Here is a 19,727-nt window from a genome sequence, read left to right as displayed (position 1 = left end):
TTATCTCCTAGGAATTATCATTAGTTGCATAGGTCATGACTGATAATATGCCTAAACAGAGAAAATTGAATTTAGTGCTCTCGAAGATTCAGAAACCCAGTCCCATGTAGAGGGTGGGTGAATCCAAGGAGACTTCCGTAATGCGTGAGGCCAGTGTCGAACTGAGAGTAGCTATACCAGAACTGTGGCCATATGCCCCATATAGTATGGCTGTGTTTATTTAGTTTCTGCATGGCTGTCATTGTAGCATGCTGGACCAGCTTGCAGATGGTCTGCAGTTCTCCTGGCCAGTTCTATGTTTGCCTTGGTTTTTGCAAAGGAGAAAACTTCAGACTACTCTGATTTCCGGATCATTGAATAGCGCTAGCCCCCATCAGGCCATATATTTGACTGACTGAGAGTCTTTCTATCACTGACCATCTCCATTTACTTAGCCTGACAGCACCCTTGTCTCCTTTAGTCCTGCTCAACTCAGAGATTTGTCCACACAGAGCCCAAGCCTGACTGAACGAAGATGCCCTCCTCGTACTTGTAGGCCAGTTATGATACATCACTGCTTTCCCGGCCATGTCATGTGGCAGAGTGGCTCAAGATCAGGGATTGTTAAATGGTACATTGGGAGAGTGGGAGAGGGAGCTGGCTCTCTTACCACCAGTGAACTATAAAAGAGCTACAAATAATCTGGACTCGGTGCTCTGAAGTACTCTGTGCTGTAGTTTTGGAATACCACAGACTGGTACCTTAGAAACAATAGAAGTCATTTAGCTCACAGGTATGAGAGTTGGGAAGTCCATGAGCCAGGCCCACAGCTGGGGAGGGTCTCCCTGCTGCATGAGCACATGGGAGAAGGCATCATAGGGCGAGAGAGCTCGTGAGAGAGAGAGAGGAAAGAAAGCTGGACTCATCCTTCATAAAAAGCCCATTCCTGTATCAATTTCCTTCAGGAAAGCAGAGCCTTCATGACATAATCACCTCTTAAAGGTCTCCTCTCTCAGTACATCAGCAATTACACCGGAGGTTATGTGTCCAACACATGGACTCTGGGGGACACATTCAAACCATAGCACCACTGTGAAAGATTTTATATTACATGTTTTCAGAGTTTATGTTAGGGTAACTTTTATTTGCTGCTTATTTAATGTGCTTGAGGGCTGGGACCAAATCTTCACTTTTCTAACTGCCCACGGCAGTTTTGAAGACCTTTAACCAATGGTGTCCTAGTTAGTATGATGGGATAGCAGGTAGGTCCGGTCACAAATAGTGGCTTTACTAGGGAATGCCCTCTGCCTACAGTCTAATCTTCATTTTCATTGCTGCAGCTTGTTGCCTACTGGGAGAAGACTTTCAAGATTAACTTATTCAAGCCACAGATCGGGGTGGTGAATGTGACTGATGTGAGTATGCCCCAGGAAGGCTTGCTCAGGCATTCTCAGTGTTCCAGTCTGTTCTGTGCTACTAGCAGAAAATGCCTGAGTCTGGGTAATTTAAGAGAATGGAGGTTTATTTAGCTCACACTGTGGCTACGTGAGCTCCAGGGGCCACATCTGGTGAGGATCTTTTGGCTGCATTATGACATTACAGGGTGAGAGAGTATGCATCTGTGCCCGTGTGTCTCTGTTCTGGTCTCAGTTCCTCTCCTTGTAAACCCACCAGGAGTTAATCATGAAGTGCCTGCCCTAGTGACACAAATCATTATCTCCTCTCAAAAGTCTCACTTTTCAAAACTATAGTTGGATTCATTTTTCACCTTCCTCATCTTGTCACAACAAAATGTCAAGCATGAATGGGGGTGGGGCATTTAAACCACAGCACTCAACCTGCTCTGTGTCCTCTACGCAGCCCAGGCCGTCAGATCATTTCTGACGAGCCCCTTCAGAAATGGGCAGGGCAAGGTCTGCAGGAGATTTGCCAGCGTGGCCTACACCTGGTCTCTGAGCCAGGCACAACCTGCAGTTCCTTGGCTCTCTTCCGTGGGCACATTTCCTTGCTTATGGGGCCCTATGGACCTGACTCACAGATGTGGAACTTTCTACCCAAATAAACTCCTGTGTTTATCCCGAAGCCAAGCAACAGAGGAATGTGCACTTGTGGTTGTCACTGCACAATGGCTGCTGGGACCGTTTTGGCCCAGAAGCCCATGCAGGCAACTACCCTACTGCCAGGAGATCAGGCCTACAGAAGGGAAGGGAGGACATTAAACAAGAGTAAGGGGATTCTCTTCACAATGCAGGTGCCATTGAAAGGTAGGAGGGAAAGGCGAGCAAGGGAGACTGGCAGGACACGAGAAACATTAGGCCTCGGTTCAGATATCTGATGCAACTACACCATAACAAAGCAGAAGTGGGAAAGAATATCACCATGCAGTGGACAGAGAGGGGTGATCACAGAAGACCTGTTAGAACCATAATTCACCATGGAGGAATCGCCTGTGAACAGGGACCAGTTAGCAATGTCCTTCACCTTGTTGCCAGTGTTCCATACTCATTTATTTTGCAAACTACTTTTAAAGTCAATGATAATAGGGACCAGCAGTTGGTGTAATGGTTACATTTCTGGACTTCCATGTAGTTAACCATGGTTCAAGTCCCAGACCTGACAGCTTAAAACTCATGCAGGGTGTGCTCAAAATTCCGAGAGGAGACTGGAGAAGGGACTGAGGCATGGCCACCTTCCCAGGGGCTAATTTCTTGCTTTCTGTTTCTCTGTCACTCTCTGTGTCTTCAGCAAGCACACATGCCCTATAGCAAAAATTTCTCTAAATAATACATAAATAAATAAGTTTAATGATAATAACATTTAAAATCATGCTGAAGTTAAAACATTTTAAAATAGAACATTAGGATATAAGGTGAAAAAGGAAAGTTTTTCCCACGGTCCTGACCTCTTCTTTAGTCCCATTCTCTGAGGGAACTATTAGTGGTTGTAGCATGAATATCCTACCAGAATTTTCATATATATATTCCACTGGGTAATGGAATATATATGTATATATATATATATATATATCTATGTCCTATGACACATGTGCTCACCATAGAACAGAGAGAGAGACAGAGATAGAGGGAAAGTAAGAAATCAGCCCCCAAGGGAGATGGCCACACCGCAACCTCTTCTCCCCCTTTCTCCTCCTGGGATTTTGGGCATGCATGCACACACATACAGCATGTTTTTCAAGCTGCCGGGTCCAGGACTCAAACTACATAATTGGCCATGCGGGATCCAGTGCTTTAACCACCACACCACCTGCTGGTATAGAACTACCTCCTGCTGGTATGTAATTTTTATGTTACATAAACAAGATACTACACAGACCATTCTGACACTTGGCATTTCCACTTAACAACGTGCCCACAAAGTTTCTTTCTTTCTTCCATTAGAGAGAAAAAGAGGAGAGAGAGAAAGGAGCCCCCAACAAGGTCCCCATGCTACAATTTGCCCCCAGCCTCAGCCAGTCCTGGATTACGGGTGCGTGTGTGCCCAGTGCATTCAGGGAGGCCTCCAGATCCAAACCTGGAAACTTCCCACGTGGGTCAGCCTTGCACTATTGCATTACCACACGGTCCCCTTGTGCACACACTCCAGATGAGTGTAAGAGACCTGGGGACCCACTCAGCACAGCTACATAGAACTCTCTGGTGGGGCTTACACTCCAGGCTCTCGCTCTCTCTCTCTCTCTCTCTCCCTCCCTCACTGCAGGCTGACAGTGTCTGGATGGAGATTCCAGATGACGATGACCTACCCACTGCTGAGGAGCTGGAAGATTGGATCGAAGATGTGCTTTCTGGAAAGATAAACACCGAAGACGATGATGTTGAAGATGAAGATGATGAAGATGATGACAATGATGATGATGACAATAATTCTGATGAGGATAATGATGATAGCGATGATGATGACGACGATGAATAGCTCCCACTTCAAGTGATGCAGATGAAAACAGAAGCACAGCTACTCACTACTGTCCAGACAGCACAAGGCAGCAGCAAGCAGCTCTGCCCTACACCCGCCAGCTCTGCTCCCTTTCCAACATCTCTTTTCCCACTCCCTTCCAGTCAAGAGCAGTACGACTCCGCAAAAGCCTTTCCAAACCCAATCTTAGCAGGGGCAAGAGGGCAGTTACTCCCATCCTGACTGTCTTGACCGTCATGGAACCGTTCTTGTTCTTTGCCAAATCATCAGGGTCATGGCACTGCCAGAATACGGCAGTCTGGGGAGAAAAATCCCCTAAAACCTCTGCACAAGTTTTCTTGTGTTTGACTGTGACGGTCATTGAAGGACAGCTTAGTAACTCACAAGCATGGAAGGATGTTAGACTCAGAACCCAGGGAAAACATGACTAATTCATAGTCCCAGTACCTAGAAGATCAGTTGGGATCCCTCCTCAAGCCAAAAGGGTCACTTTTAGGGAAGGCTTAGTGTTGGAAACCGGTTTATAAATCAGTTTCTCTTGGATCTACTAAACTTATGATTTTAAATTTGGGTCAGTCTATTATGAACTCAGATCCAAGCCTTTGGACGGCTACTGAGAAGCCTTGAAACGTGTGTACAGGTGTCTTTAGTCTATTAGGAAACTAGGATGGGGAGGTTCATTTACTCTTTGAGCTTCTTCCTAGGTGACAAGTCTTGCATATCCAGTGGCGATGGAAGGTAGTGGAGATACTGAAAGGATTAAGGGCGTTTCGTTTTTCTGGGGGTTCATGTCTCTGATAGGGTCAGCTGGTTTTGCAGGCCAAGCTGGATCTGAACACTGCTGCTCTGCCGCTGCTGTCCAGGGTGAAGGCTGCTTTATCCAGCAGTCAGTTAACTAACTTTACACGTATCAGGACTCCCACAGCTGACCAGAGCAACTATAATTGGATTTCATAATGATGCTCTGAGGCACTGAGAAAAATATCCCCAAGTGCCTTTTGAACTGTCTAAAAGCGATATTGTGCTTGATAGTTTTAGCATAAAGTGTGCAATATAATGTTCTAATTTATTTTCTCAAACTTTCGACATATGTGTAAGACACTGTGCAAATTTTTTGAAAATAGGGCAGTCCTTTTGTGGAATATTTGCTACCTGTCATTAAACTCATATTTTCAAAGTATTGCAACTATCTTGAAAATTTTATCTCGATTTTTCTAATCCTGCTCATTCTCATCTGGTTCATCTATTACCTATTTCTTCTCTGTCTTCCTTTTTGGCCTCTCTTCTTCTTCCTTTCCTTTAAATATTGGTGTTTCACAGCATCTCTTAACATTATATGCTCTTCCACAGCAAAATCACCCCTGCCCACCAACTACCACTTGTGGGTTAATGGCCATCAAATATGGGTCTCTAACCTTGACTTTTTGCTTTAGTTGTAGACCCACTCATTCAACTGCCTCTGGACTGTTATATGCACACTTCAAACACATCACAACAAACCCAACTCATTACCCTCCTTCCCTAAACGTCTCCTCTTTTTTGAGTCCCAGTTTGGACGAGTGTTACCACAATCCTATCCTATTATCTAGGTGACCTCTCTGCTCCTATGGCATTTCAAGTATATCTTAGATCATGCCATTTATTTAAATGATACATACATTTGTCCTTTCACTAAGTTGTCTGTTCCTATGAGTCAGTCAGTTTGGTTATCTTTGTATCCTTAGCACTTAGCACTTTGCCCATCACAAAGCAGATACTCTTTATTGAATTGATGGATGGATAACTGATTCACTGAAATACTTGCAGGGGGCCACCTTGTTGCTGTGTCCTCATACAACCTTTCTCTGCACAGAGAGAGTGTGCATGCATGCTCTAGTATCTTTTCTTACAGGGACACCTATCCTAGCGAATCAGGGCCGCTAAGACCTCATTGAACCTCAATTACTTCCTTCCAGATCCTGTCTCCAAACACAGTTGCATTGGGAATTAGAGCTTTATCATGCGTGTTTTGAAGGACACAATTCAGTCCATAACATAAGGCCTTGGTATTATTTCTTCCCTTCACAAAACCAAACTGGTGCTTCCCAAGCTGTGCTGTGTTGCCACCCATGAGGCCTAGCCATGTCTCAAATAAGCTCTTGGGGAAGTAAATGTTCGAAGCAATCTTTGAAGTTGATTTTTCATATAGCCAAGGAGTATGGTCTATCATACGTGTGGCCTATTTCCCAGCTTATGAAAATTCTCTCATTCTCAGAGACCTAAGGAGTATGATTAAGTTTCAATCATATTTTGATACTCCCATTTCGGATACACTGGATGCTAAGCTGGCACTGTTTGTAAATACCAGTGCTATTTAGTTAAACTATTTAAACATTTCATTTATTTATTTCTTCTGTCAGAGAAAGAGACGGGCACCTCCAATAGGGTCTTTATGCCGCAACTCTCAGCGGGCCGGGATCATGACATCCACACACACAGCCAGCATGCTCAGGGAAGTTCTCAGACATGAACATTACGACCTTTCCCAGGTGGGTCCAGCTGTGTTACTGATTCACAAACATCTGGACTGGTTTCAACTTTTTCTTCCTCAGTGTCCTAGAGTCCCTGAGTTCACCAGGGAGAGACAGAGAGAAAAAGAGAGAGAAAGAAAGTGAGAAGGCAACCCCCATGGGAGATGACCACACTGCAATCCCTTCTTTATTTCTTCCTCCCGTCAGGATTTGGGGCATGCATACACATGCGTATGGCATGTTTTTCTTCTTCTTTTTTTTTTTAAGGTTTTGTCAGAGTGAGTGTGTACTCACTGGAGAGAGGCAGAGAGAGATGGTGAGAGGGAAAGTGAGAAATCACCGCCCAGAGGGGATGGCCATGCCATAATCCCTTCTCTTCCTTTCTTCTTCTGAAATCCTGGGTACAAACAGACATGCTCCTGGTGTGATTTCAAGATGCCAGATCCAGGACCCGAACCGTGGTCAGTCATGTAGGAGTTCCGCTTTTTAACCACTATACCACCTCTCACGGTATGTATTTCAAGCCACCAGGTCCAGGACTTGAACCGTGTCGACAGCCATGTGGGATTCGGTCACCTTAGCCACCATGCCAGCAGCTGGCCAAGGCGTAAAACTTTTTAAGCTGATTTTATTGAATATTGGTCATATGCCCAGAGCACTATGTTAAGTGCTTTACACATATCTCAATCCTCAGAAAGGCTTTTAAGACAACTCTTACTGTTATTCTTATTCATTGGCGAGGAAACTGAGACAGTGCTCAAGGTATTTTCCCACACTCACATGTATGCATTGAAGGAGTATAAGTGCAACCCCATTTTGATACTTTCATCAGGGATCTGAATTAAATTAAGTTCTTTAAAGTAAAGATCAAAGCATTGTATTTTTTTTTCCTGAGTGTCTGAAGATGGACTCAGATGAATTTGCTATGATCCTTTCCACTGATTGACCTACTATGTAATGGCCCTTTCCCTTTCATTCCAAGGCCATATCAAATCAAACAGTATTGGAAATGCAGGCCACATGGAACTTCCAGAGAATGGCCATCCCTTTCGGGCTGAAATGGGGAAGAGAAAGAAAAGTTCATTGTGTGATCCAGAATGCACAATGATTTTCAATGTGTTTCTGTTAAACATCATCTTATAACTTGAAATGAGCTTGTCTTTTCTGCAACACGATTGTGTATCATCCCAGCCCTGTGTTTATCACCCAGGAAGCCTGTTCTGTGAGTATCACTAGTCATAGATCATTATCAAGTAGCTTCTGATCAATAATTCCTGACAAACTCAGACACACAAATGTCTCTTTCAGTGCTGGTGGGTTCTGAGCCTCTGTCCTCGAACCAACTACACTCACCAGGGTTCACAGTCCTGGTCAGCGAGCATCAGAATCATGCTTGAGCTTATTTTGGAGAGTAGACCCCGTCAGCAGCCCAGACCTGCAGAGCCAGGTAATTTAAGAGTAACTTGGGTGCTGACATAGGCAGGGTTGGAAGTATTACTTTTCCTATTTCCCGGGGTCTTTTCATCACCTGTGGCTTCAAGGCCCTTTGTCTCTAGCTCGTCCTCTCCTGAGTGCCAACTGTCTACCTTCGACAGATCAGTCCACTGCCTGCCCCAGACAGCTCCTTTTGTACGTCTCATAGGTATATCAGCTCCTGACTGAGCTCTGAACTGAGAAGTTAGGTTAAAAAGAAAGGTCAGGGGGACCAGCAATTAGAGTAATGTCTATGTCACTGGCTCCCATGTAGTCGACCACGGTTCGTGTCCTGGACCCTGTGGCTTAAAACTCACACCAGGTGCATGTGCGTGTGTGCTCAAGATCCCGAGAGGAGAATAGAGGAGAAGGGATTACGGTGTGGCCATCCCCCCTGGGAGGTGATTTCTTGCTTTCTGTCTCTCTGTCTCTCTCTGTCTGGCGAGCGCACGCGCCCTATTGCAAAAACCTCTCCAAAAAAAAAAAAAAAAGAAAAGAAAAGAGAAGTCAGCAGAGTCCCAAGTATTGCCTTTATTACTGGAAAGCAGTACTTTGGAGACCAGAGCTTGGGAGAATGGGCTTCCCTGGGTCCTGCTTCCAAGTGTAGCCCACCCAAGGGAGTCAGAGGTGCAGCAAGAACCCAGGCCATTGCCTCTCAGTGGCCAAGAGGCAAGAGGGAGAAGGAAATGTCTAGACCCTTCCACATACATGAACTTCAGCCTGACGACTGGGTGCTGCCCAATAGCTAGGAGCCCGCTCTCTCTTGGGATAAGAACCAGGGCTGAGCGAAAGGCCAGGACTGTTCCAGGAAAGGTCCTTCTTCTCAGAAGCAGTGGAGCAGGGAAGCAGCAGCCCTTCTGACAGTGCTCAGGCAACCCCTCAGTTGTCTCACTCCCACATCGGATGGCAATAACTCCTGTCCGCGTCTCTTCACCCACCCTCACTGTGTTGATGTGAAGCTTTTCCAGCCTCCCTCCTGTTATTGAAAGGTTCTGGCTGGTCTCCCAGTTCCAACCAGCCCATGCTCTACACTTGAGTGATCTCTCCAAAATGAAAAACTGATCATGTTACACACATGCCTGAAATTCTTCAATGACTCTATATTCCTAATAGGAATTTATGATTATTCTTTGGAAACTAAGAGGGCAAAGAGTGAGCTATTAAAGGAAATGTTTTTGACTGCCAGATGATGAGTCTAGATGGAGGAGTATGAGTTTGGAGAAGAGAAATAGTAGGTTTTTGTAAAACCACAAGTTCTGGGCCAGCAGGTGGTGTGCTGGCTATGACACTGGACTCCCACATGGCCGACTGCAGTTTTAGTCCCAGAGCTGGTGGTTTGAAAATTATGCCAGGTGCGTGTTCATATGTGACCAAAATCCCAGGTGGAGAATGAAGAAGGCATTGCACCATGGACATCCCCCCCAGGGATGATTTCTCACTTTTCCTCTGTTTCTCTTTCCAGCAAGCACACATGCCCTATGGCAAAAACCTTAAAACAAAACAACAAAAAAATCAAAGGCCTTTGGAGTGTTCTTCACATATAAAGAAAGCAAAATCTGAACGGTGCTGACCTTGGCGATTTCTGGGTTCATGGAATAGACAGCACTAGACCAGCTGGGGCGATTTCCACTGCATGTGTGGAGTGCATGCGGACCATCTGGTTTTGGATTATGGCATCCAAACGCCTCATTTGGAATTATGGCATCCAGTTGTGATTTTCGCAGAAGTTGAGTCGATACCCCTGACAATAAGGTAGGGGCTCAAGGCTAGCTTTGCCATGGGAGAAAGTCAGTCTCCTCTGCAGGACATTCAAGGTCCATGTGAGCTGCCTCTTGTATACCTTACCAGCCTTGTCTCTCATGACACCTTCCAACCGCTTGGCCCCTCTAATCTTAGAATCTGAAGTCAGTGGAAGCTTCCAGACTGTTTAACACCCTCCAAGCTTTGGCTCATGCTGTTCTGTCTACTGGAAAGCCTGTCCTTCCCCATCTGTGCCAGCCGAGCAAACTCTCAGCCAGCTTCCTGTAGGTCCATGACGCTTTCCCGGTCTTGCCCCAGGCAGACTGGCCACCTCTTCACTGAGCCCTCCCCGCACCCTGTGCACACCTCTCTTCGGGAATCTGTAACTTTCTGTACCGTTATTTACACATCCTCTCCCTATTACTCCAAAAGCAACCTTAGGGAAAAGACTGGCTGATTTGGCTCTAACCTCAGTGCCTAAATTCAGATAAGTACTTAGTAAACTTTGTTTGCTGAATATTCTCTAAGCTTGATGTAAAGCTAACTTAACAGCTCTTCTTTCCATTAAGAATGTGTCAAAAAAAAAAAAAAAACTAGTGATTATTGAAAGTTTGTCTTAACCTAAAAAGTTGTTGGTGACATGGTATCATCTGTTCAGATTTGCTTAGGATAGACAACTGCTAAAGAAACAGGATCTCTTTGGCTCCTTGAGGTTTCCGATGCTGGATGCGCTCTTTCCCCAGTTAGCAGAAACTCCTAGAAATACAGCCTTGTGAAAATATTCCCTAAAAAGGCAGGCGACTTTTTACATGGAAATAATCACACGAAGAAAAGAAAAGGGAAGCAAAGCAGCCTGGGATGAGGGCAGATGTGCTAAGCCCATCTCTGTGCAAACAGAAAGACCACAGCCACCTACACATTCGCTGATTTTAGTGCACCTGCGGAACAAATGCTCACAAGGTGAATTAAGAGCCATTTTTAGACTTAATGTGACATTTTATCAATCTGAACTTTTTAGAGCAATGACAACTAGAATTCTTTTTTTTTAAAGAGATTTATTGCTATAAGGCACATGCACTCAGCAGAAAGAGACAGACAGAAAGCAAGAAATTACTCCCCAAGGGAAATGACCATGTCGCAAACCCTTCTCCTCTATTCTAGACTTAACTAAAATAAATTGATAATTTAAACTCAGTTCATCAAGTCACTTGCAAAATCAATCCAATACCACTCCCCAAATTCAGGGTCTGACATTTTCTTCTACCTTATGTGACTCAAAGATCTTTTTTTCACTTGCTGTTTTACTCAAAAAGTCTGTTTTAGCAGGAAAGGGTTTTATTTTTAGTTATCTACTCATTTAAAACATTTTCTTCACTGTAAAATGATTGACAACCAGAAGTTTTCTTACAGTGGTAATCCTCCTTTCCCCATCTAGCTTGTAAGTGTGTTGATTTCCATAGAAACATGACAGGTTGTCTTTAGGAGAGTACCAAAATGATGCAAGAGTGAAAATATTCCCTAAAAAGCAGGTGACTTTTTTACATGGAAGTAATCACACAAAGAAAAGAAACAACATCCAATTTGAGGTTTCAATTTATTTTCCAAGTTTATGGTATAAAAAAATGTAGTGTGTAAAGTGTTTTACAGTTAGTTGGGATGGGGGAGGGCTATCCCTGGAGGACCCAAGAGGGAACAGAATAACTTGGATGCCAGGCACACCGTGTCTGCCTTAGACACTAAACTGCTTCCGGCATCACAATGAGAACAGGTTTCATAGTAAACCTCAGGAACACAAGTCAATAGTCCAGTGCAGGTGGTTGTTGGAATGGTAATCCATTCATTTACATGTTAAAAGTGTTTCAATAGAGCCCACTGCTTGGTTTATGCAGGAATCCACGCTCAGTTTTCAGCGTTGACAGTAACCATGAGGCTGGTTGGCAAAGCTGTCCCTCACGGTTAAGTACAGTATGCATTAATAGGAAAGAACACACAAGGCTGGTCACATCTTGTACAGTTACGACTCCATCAGATAGAGACAGATGGTTTCACCACTGAACTTTGTAGATGGATGCTGGATTCGAAATCTAGTAACTTAAAAGTCTTTTAAACAAAACAATCGTCAATGTTGTCTTGACTAAGACCTGGCCGAGGTCTCCCCAGTTCTCTCACTAGATCTTTTTAAAGGAAGTGGTCTGCAAGGTGAACTCACCACCCAGTAAGTCATTATCTGCCCCTATCCCTGCTGATGTCTGCACCTATGCATTAGATACATTCATCAATGACTGCTTAGAAATCCAACTGGGCTAATTATGTCATAATTTAGGGGATCCTAGAGGACTTTAATTAAAGTCTACAGGGAATTTATTATAAAAATAAGGAATTCCAGCCAATGTTTAGATTTTCTTGTATACCTCGTCAATGTTGTCTTGACTAAGACCTGGCCGAGGTCTCCCCAGTTCTCTCACTAGATCTTTTTAAAGGAAGTGGTCTGCAAGGTGAACTCACCACCCAGTAAGTCATTATCTGCCCCTATCCCTGCTGATGTCTGCACCTATGCATTAGATACATTCATCAATGACTGCTTAGAAATCCAACTGGGCTAATTATGTCATAATTTAGGGGATCCTAGAGGACTTTAATTAAAGTCTACAGGGAATTTATTATAAAAATAAGGAATTCCAGCCAAGGTTTAGATTTTCTTGTATACCTTTTTTTTTTTTTTTTTTTCCTTTTTTAAAATGACGATCAACAGTAAGTTAGTAGTCCGTTACTTCTATAGTTGAAGGCCACTGGCAGTTGACAAGCACTGCCCCATCTTTCTACTGGCCCTGGCACATGATGGTGTGCAACGATCTGGATTCCCTACCTGACTTGAACGAAACTTGTCTCCAGCAGGCCAAGTGCCCGAGTCCCATCTCAAATTCCCTGAGCAAGTGTCTGGTCCTCCCAGATGAAGCTTTCCTAGGCTGAGGGCGTTTTAGGGTTTAGAAATTCCTAAATGATGAGCAACTTCCCAATGAAAATTAATTGCCACAAATGAAAGGTCAGAAAACATAGGCATATATGAAAACAGACAACTGCACATTCACATTTACGCAAATGTTATTTCAGTACCAAGAGTGTGAAAGACACGCTGAAGACAAAAGTTTCTGGGTGCGTCACATCTGTCCCCAAGGCTTAAGATTACAGTGTCTTCATTCCACGACAAAGACGAAACAGTAACATTTCTGCGCTGAGCCATAAATTGCAGACTTTTAGTGTCACATTGAAAGTAGCCTTTACTGACCTACAGCAGGCTTTAGGAATCTGCTGTGTTGGGGAGATTCTAAAACAACCCGCTAGAGAGATTTATTTTACAGGTAAGACAAATGATCCAAGTAGAAGTGGACCTGGTAAAAGAGACTCAGAGTCTTAAAATCCAATTTAGTTCAGCAGTTTCACATTTCCCATTCACCCTTCAGAAGTTGTTTTCCTTCCTTGTGGAGGGACATAAGCACAGCTCCCCTTTCCTGGCTTCCATTGAAAGCAAACAGTACGGCAGAAAAAGAAGGTTCGTGCATGACTGAACCAAAAATGACAGACAATGGAATGGAGAGAAACGGTGTTTTCAGAGTTCTATTTTAGGTCTGTTCTGTCAAAAGTCTTGAGGGCAAGTGTGGAGAAATAGCAGGTGGCAAGCTGCTTGATGAGAGCACCAGTGTCCAGGGGCAAGGCCAGAAACACCAGCTGGGACTTCCCTAGGAGAACCAGGTCAGGTCCCTGCATGCCAGTTTGCACCCAGAATCCCGTCCTGCCCTCACCAGCAGGGAGGGGGCGGAGGGTGGAAGAGGGTGGTGTGGGGGAGGGTGTGGGGAGGGACACCACCTCTCTGTCTGGTGTGGTGCAGTCCTGGGAGGGCTGGGCTTCTCTTCAGGAATGGGGTTCTCAAGCTCTTCCCATTGAATAGCCTAAGAAATCTGGCAGCAGAGTGGGGAAGCCTCTCAAGGAAGTGAAAGAAGGAATCCCGCCTCCCAGTAGAACCTGCGGCCCAGGTTCTGACTCAGACCATCCTCCACATCCAGAGAGACCACAGCGTTCAGCTCAGACACCAAAGTACAGCAAACTAAGGAACTGGACTCAAACACCTAGTTTGAAATTCCATTTACCAGCCACGAAACCTTGAGCAAGTCCCTCCCTCTCTGATCTTCCCCTTTTTGCCCATAAAAATGAAATTCCTCCCTTAAAGAAATGTGAGGATAAAATGGTTGTGTAGAACAGTATCGGATAAAGATATCTGATATGTGTTTGTGCTCTTCCCTTTCTTCTTTGACCAACATACATTATGTCAAAATGGGATATAATATAGAATTTTCTGAGCCTTCATTTGGTTAAAGCCCAATACGGTGACTTTTTTTTTTTTGAGAGATTTTTTGCTATAAGGGAATTTGTGCTTACCAGAGGGACAGAAAGCAAGAAGTCACCCTCCCAGGGGGGATGCCCATGCTGCAATCACTTCTCCATTCTTCTCTTGGGATTTTAGGCATGCACACACATGCGCTCAAAGTGAGTTTTAAGCCATAGGATCGGGGCCTCGAACCAGTCAACTCCATGGAAGTCCAGCAAAGTAACCATTATGCCATCTACTGGTCCCCCAATACGGTGATTTTAATGGAGTATTTAAACTCTCAGTTCACTATTGCACTGAATACCATTGAAGAACTACACTATGGGCTTAATAATAATTCATATTTTGTTTTTAATGGAATATGACCACAAGATTATATAGTAGCGAATTCACAGTAGTGATTTATTTTTTGTAACAAGATCCATACAGCACAAACACTACCCAGAAACACATCACTTGACAATCGTGGACTCTGCCCAGACTATTTAAATATATATGTTAACAACATTTCTGTGCTACTTTTAGCAACCAATCATTTTGGCTTTTTTATGAAGCCCAATTTTTAAGTTATATTAAGAAGTATATAGTAAGGCTTCAGGGTAGTGATGGTGGAGCAGTGATTCTCATGGAGCGTGACCTTCCTTTGTAAGCTTCATGCTGATTGGGTTATACAGTCCCAAAGCAAGAAAGGGTCCAATGGACTGACTGACAGGACAGCAGGCTCTCAGCAAGACATTGCTATACTAAAGTCATTTATCCCTGGGGCAGAAGCCAGTGTAACTGAGAGGAAGAATACAAGAGGGTTGGGAGAAGTCCATGGCTTTAGGGTCAGGAGTCCCAAAGGATGGGAACTATTAGGAAATCTCTCAAGCACCGACCATACATGGAAACACATACACCCTCATGCACAATCATGCTTGGCCATATACACAACCCACACACATCTACTGAGGTCCACACCCCTATCTGCTACAGAGAACACAGATGTTCAGATGTCTAACACACAAATGTGCCATCCAGCGGGCAGCATATGCGCCCAGAAATGCTCACGTATATGGAAACGCCTACCCACAAGCAAATATGTGATCCCATTTAGAAAGTCCTACATAGTAGTGCCCTAACGGAAGAGGGCACACCAAGAACTCAGCGATGTTGGCTTCACTGCATGGCCAGAACACTCGCTTAGTTTGTGGCTGGAGGTAAAGACGGCAATAACTTCTGCCAGTTCAGTAGGCTGTGTACCTACAGTGCTTTAGCTGTGACGTAAACACACGCATAAGAAAGTCAAGATGAGATGCAAAATGAGAAAATGATACACCAACATGGAAAAGACAGCAGAAGGGTGAGCACCCTACCCTTCAACCACAACAGCACAGCCAGTCTCCCTACTAAAAAGCGACAGTGGAACCACATGACAAACACACTAGGGACACCTACCTCTTACCACGTGCTGTAAAGAACTGGGCCGGGGGGTGGGGCGATCATAACACCACTGGATGCAAATGGAGAAGGTTCTAGGTTCATCTCCTGGGACCGCCCCCTCATTCGCACACTCATGATCTGGGCCAGCTTGGACCAGAGGTGGGTCAGAGTCAAGACCTTGTGAAGTGTCTGTCTTTCAATCTCTCACGGAAGAAATAAACTTTAAAAAAAAAAAAATTGTCCTCTATGTGGATTTCAAAAGGGAAGGAGAGAGAGGGAGAAAGGGAGGTAATAGTTGGCAATAAAATGATGATGACACATTATTTTTAGGGTCAATTTCATGAACTTTAGAAAAATAGTATACATTTTTTTTGGGGGGGGGAGAGATTTTCACTGTAGGGCGCGTGCGCTTGCCAGACAGACAGAGAGAGACATAGAGACAGAAAGCGAGAAATCACCCCCCAGGGGGGATGGTCACGCCGCAATCCCTTCTCCTCCATTCTCCTCTCGGGATCTTGGGCATGCACGCACACGCGCCCAGCGTGAGTTTTAAGTCACCGGGTCCGGGACACGAACCACGGTCGACTACGTGGGAGTCCAGCGACATAGCCATTACGCTAACTGCTGGTTCCCAAAATAGTATACATTTTGACTTCACTGATAATGCAAATGACAGGTGAACTACATAACTTTAAATCCCTTCCATTTCTAAGAATGCAGACTTTTCTATTTTAATATTCAGTCCCTGGTATATTTAAAAAAAAGAAAAAAGTCCTGTCTTCAAAAGTATCCATGTAAGAACCATAGTTATCTACTGGGTAAAAAGTTCACCAGGAAAGAGCAATCTCAGACATATACTCATTAAGTCCTTTCCTTTTAACAGTTAACGTTCAAATTTTAATAACTTAGGTTGAAAGTTATAGAAAATCTATAAACATTTAAGGCATATAAAATCCTATATTCTCTAATATGAACATATACTCTACTAGCCTTAGGGCACAGCTCTATCCCCTTTTTAGAAAGAATTGCCTACTGGCTCCATAACTGAAATGCACTGTGTTCAATATGATGCAGCTCTCTGAAATCTTAAACAGTTTTCATGCCATTTCCATTGTTCCCACTGCACCAGTCACTCAAGCTATTAAGAGGTTAAAAGTGCAAAGGCTTTACACAAAGATCCTGCATTTTATTTTGTTATTCTTTTCAAAAGGACACAATACAAAGTCAGTGTAAAAAAAAAAAATCGATCCTCAATTTAAAACAGAAACAATCATTTCTGAAAGTCTGACATTCTCCTATGCAGATTGGGAGAGGGAGAGAGAAAATAAATTCCTTAATTTAAACCTTTCTTCACACCGCTGGGAAGGTACATGCCAAAGCAAATGAATCGGACTTAACCCCGTCTGGACTGGTCATCTAAGACAGGCTTGGAAGCGTAGTGTTTAGGATGCTGGTGAACGGTCATTGCCACCTGTAGGTGTATACACGCATGGCACTTTCAATCGTACCATATTCGTGATCCAGCCGCTTCGGACACATGTAGTCTGGGACATTATCTTTACACAGCCAGGTCTCACACATATTCACCACCCTTTATCCTATATTCCAAAATATTTCCTGAGAAACAAATGACATGGAACTTCCAGTTTGAAGGGACCGAAAGGCAAAGACGAAGAACAAAAGCACCATGGTGCCACGGCAGGTGTTTCTCATAAACGGAACCACGTAGTTACACAGTACGACTTGGCTCCATGCCATTGCCGAGGTGTCCCCTTCCTTCTCCAACACATCTTTTTGAGCTGAAGGTTGTTGACTCAACAACATTGTTTACTTTTTCAGGTACAGGTATGCTACAAATATCTGATTTTGATTTTTAAAATGACACACGAAATACTGTACCACTCGCAGAACGCATCAAATAGTAAGGGTACGTGCACAAAATACAAAAAGCATTTTGACGGAGTCATCCTTTACAAAAGCAAAGTAACTCATTACCCTAGATGAAAAATAATAGTGAATGTGTTTTAAAAGTTTGTTGCAGATGCAGGAAGGCAAACAGAGGCAAAGACAGCGCACTGCACAGGGTCCAGATGTGCTCCCGAGGGCTTCCCTGTAGCAGGGCTCTGTCAGGATGGTGCCTCTGCCCATGGCCCAGGCAGCATTACTTTCCCAGGGCCAGGGGAAAGCCCACTGAAACAGACCGCAGATGAACCACTCTGGACTAGAAGACTGGATCCCTAGTCTCCCTGCCCTAAACTCCACCAAGGGTCCATTTCCTTTGCCCCACTTGACCAACACCTGGCAGTAATGTACACATCAGGAGGTAAACAAGCCCCTAGCTGGTAGTAAGTGGTAAGATGATGAGTTGCACAGTGATGGTGGTCAGAAAACACAGGGCCTGGACACAGGAGTGGCCAGTGTGGTTGGCACTGTTTGGTCTCTCTTGACAGGGCAGTTGCATGAGTGCTGTGGGGAACTTACATTCCCAGAAATTAGGTTGGCTCCAAGCTGTGCCTGCTCACCTAAGAGTCACAGTGTTTGTCTCCCCCCAAGCTGGTGCAGGACAGTGGGGTGGAGAAATAGGTGAGACAGGGTTCCTGCAGCAGCTTAAGAGGTCACTGGGCATGTTCTCCCTGTGTTCTACCTGGTGGCACTCCACACTGTGGGGACAATCTGTGCAAAGGGCCTGAGGGCATACCTGGAGAGCTGGGGCCGTCAGCTCTGAAAGGCTGAGCTTGCCTGGCCAGGGCTGCCAGCCAGCTCGGGCGTGATATGCATGCCAGGGAGGGCAGGAAGGAGTGGAAACTGGGTGGGCAATTGTAGGGTTGGGAAAGAGCTACCTGCTTTAAGCCCATAGAGGAACAGGATCAGAAACAGAGATGGTAGTTTCTCTTTGGGAAAAATACAAAGTAAAATCACTTAATAGCTATACACTGAGAGTGCACATTTTTCGTTGTGATATTTCTCGAAGAATCTAAGGCAACAAAGAACAAAGATGAAGGCAGGCATTTCCTGAACTGCCCACAACTCACGTGGGCCATGTGGTACTGCACATTTGCACACACAAATACATAGGTGGACATGGAGTGTCTGGTTTCCTGAAACAGAATAAAGACGTGTCCCCTTGAAGTCTACGCGTCAACCAGAGGCAATGGTGGGGGGACGAGAACTGGACGGAAAGCAGGGACTTCCTGTCGAAAGGCGAGGCTCCCAAGAACGTGCCAGCTCCACTTTGGTTTACAGCTGTCCCAGAAACTCCAGGGACTGGCTTCTTGAGATATCTCACCTGCAAAAGTCAGGTGTCTTAATCAGGGTGGGCATCCCTGCTTCCTTCCGAATAAAGTGCAGATGTTCAAAGGATACTGGTCTGTCATCTGCCAGCTTCAGTCCGCAATGAAGAATAAAACAAAAAACAAAACAAAAAAGACACCCCTCTGGTGTGTGTGTATATATATATATGTATATATATCTTTATATTCTTCTTTTGGCTTCTTGAGATATCTCACCTGCAAAAGTCAGGTGTCTTAATCAGGGTGGGCATCCCTGCTTCCTTCCGAATAAAGTGCAGATGTTCAAAGGATACTGGTCTGTCATCTGCCAGCTTCAGTCCGCAATGAAGAATAAAACAAAAAACAAAACAAAAAAGACACCCCTCTGGTGTGTGTGTATATATATATATGTATATATATCTTTATATATTTTTCTTCTTTTTTTTTATAAAGCCACAAATATAGAACTTTTAAACTGATGTCTCAGACTGTAAGCGAAGGACAAACTTGTGAGATTTGGGGTCTATGAACTCTTCAGAGAGGACGATGAATGGGATTTTTTTCACATTGACTACGAGGCTGAAGTCCAAGCATTTAAGGACAAAAACAATTCCATCCCGTAATCCGTTGGTCACAGCCTCATCACTAACAAGTCTCCATTGCGTAGAGAGCCAGCGATCCTTGTCATACTGCAGCGTGGGGCCTGCGCTGAGGTAACGTTCTAGGAAGGCCTGGAAGCAGATGAGAAAGCCTATTAGGGTGTTAGGGAAGAAATGTCCCACTCCCGTTCTGAGGGAGTCCTGCCATCCTTTTCTTTAAGATTTCTGCCATATTTGTATGCTGTAAAGATGTACAGTGAATGGGACCAGCAGATGGTACAATGGTTACGTCGCTGAACTCCCATGTAGTCAACTGCAGTTCGAATCCTAGAACTGGTGGCTTAAAACTCACACCAGGCACATGTGTATGCATGCCCAAAATCCCAAGAAGAGAATGGAGGAGAAGGGATTATGGCGTGGC

At 44.4% G+C, this 19,727-nt stretch overlaps 2 protein-coding genes across 3 annotated transcripts in view; one reads left to right on the top strand and one right to left on the bottom strand.

Moving 5' to 3' along the window:
* CASQ2 (calsequestrin 2) overlaps window positions 1-4,172 on the top strand; it is a 69,223-nt gene extending 65,051 nt beyond the window's left edge. Inside the window, exons 10-11 of the mRNA XM_006161386.3 lie at window positions 1,320-1,394; window positions 3,697-4,172. Coding sequence (XP_006161448.1) covers window positions 1,320-1,394; window positions 3,697-3,909 — 288 coding nt within the window. The 3' untranslated portion in view covers window positions 3,910-4,172. The remainder of the gene's footprint in view (window positions 1-1,319; window positions 1,395-3,696) is intronic.
* An 11,841-nt stretch (window positions 4,173-16,013) lies between these two features.
* Window positions 16,014-19,727, bottom strand: part of VANGL1 (VANGL planar cell polarity protein 1) — a 47,078-nt gene continuing 43,364 nt past the window's right edge. The window contains exons 7-8 of one of the 2 annotated variants that reach the window (XR_003546678.1): window positions 18,945-19,438; window positions 16,014-18,724 (exon numbers count right to left, since the gene is read on the bottom strand). Coding sequence is in view for 1 of the 2 variants with exons in the window: in XM_027765509.1 (XP_027621310.1) it covers window positions 19,178-19,438 (261 nt within the window). In the remaining variant the exon portion in view is untranslated. Of the gene's footprint in view, window positions 18,725-18,939; window positions 19,439-19,727 lie in introns of those variants that run through there. The other variant, XM_027765509.1, reaches the window with a different exon arrangement.

Source organism: Tupaia chinensis, unplaced genomic scaffold (genome assembly GCF_000334495.1).
Source record: "Tupaia chinensis unplaced genomic scaffold, TupChi_1.0 Scaffold138517_1, whole genome shotgun sequence".
In the NCBI taxonomy this organism is placed as follows: domain Eukaryota; kingdom Metazoa; phylum Chordata; class Mammalia; order Scandentia; family Tupaiidae; genus Tupaia; species Tupaia belangeri.
This window is presented reverse-complemented; position numbering and strand designations above follow the sequence as displayed.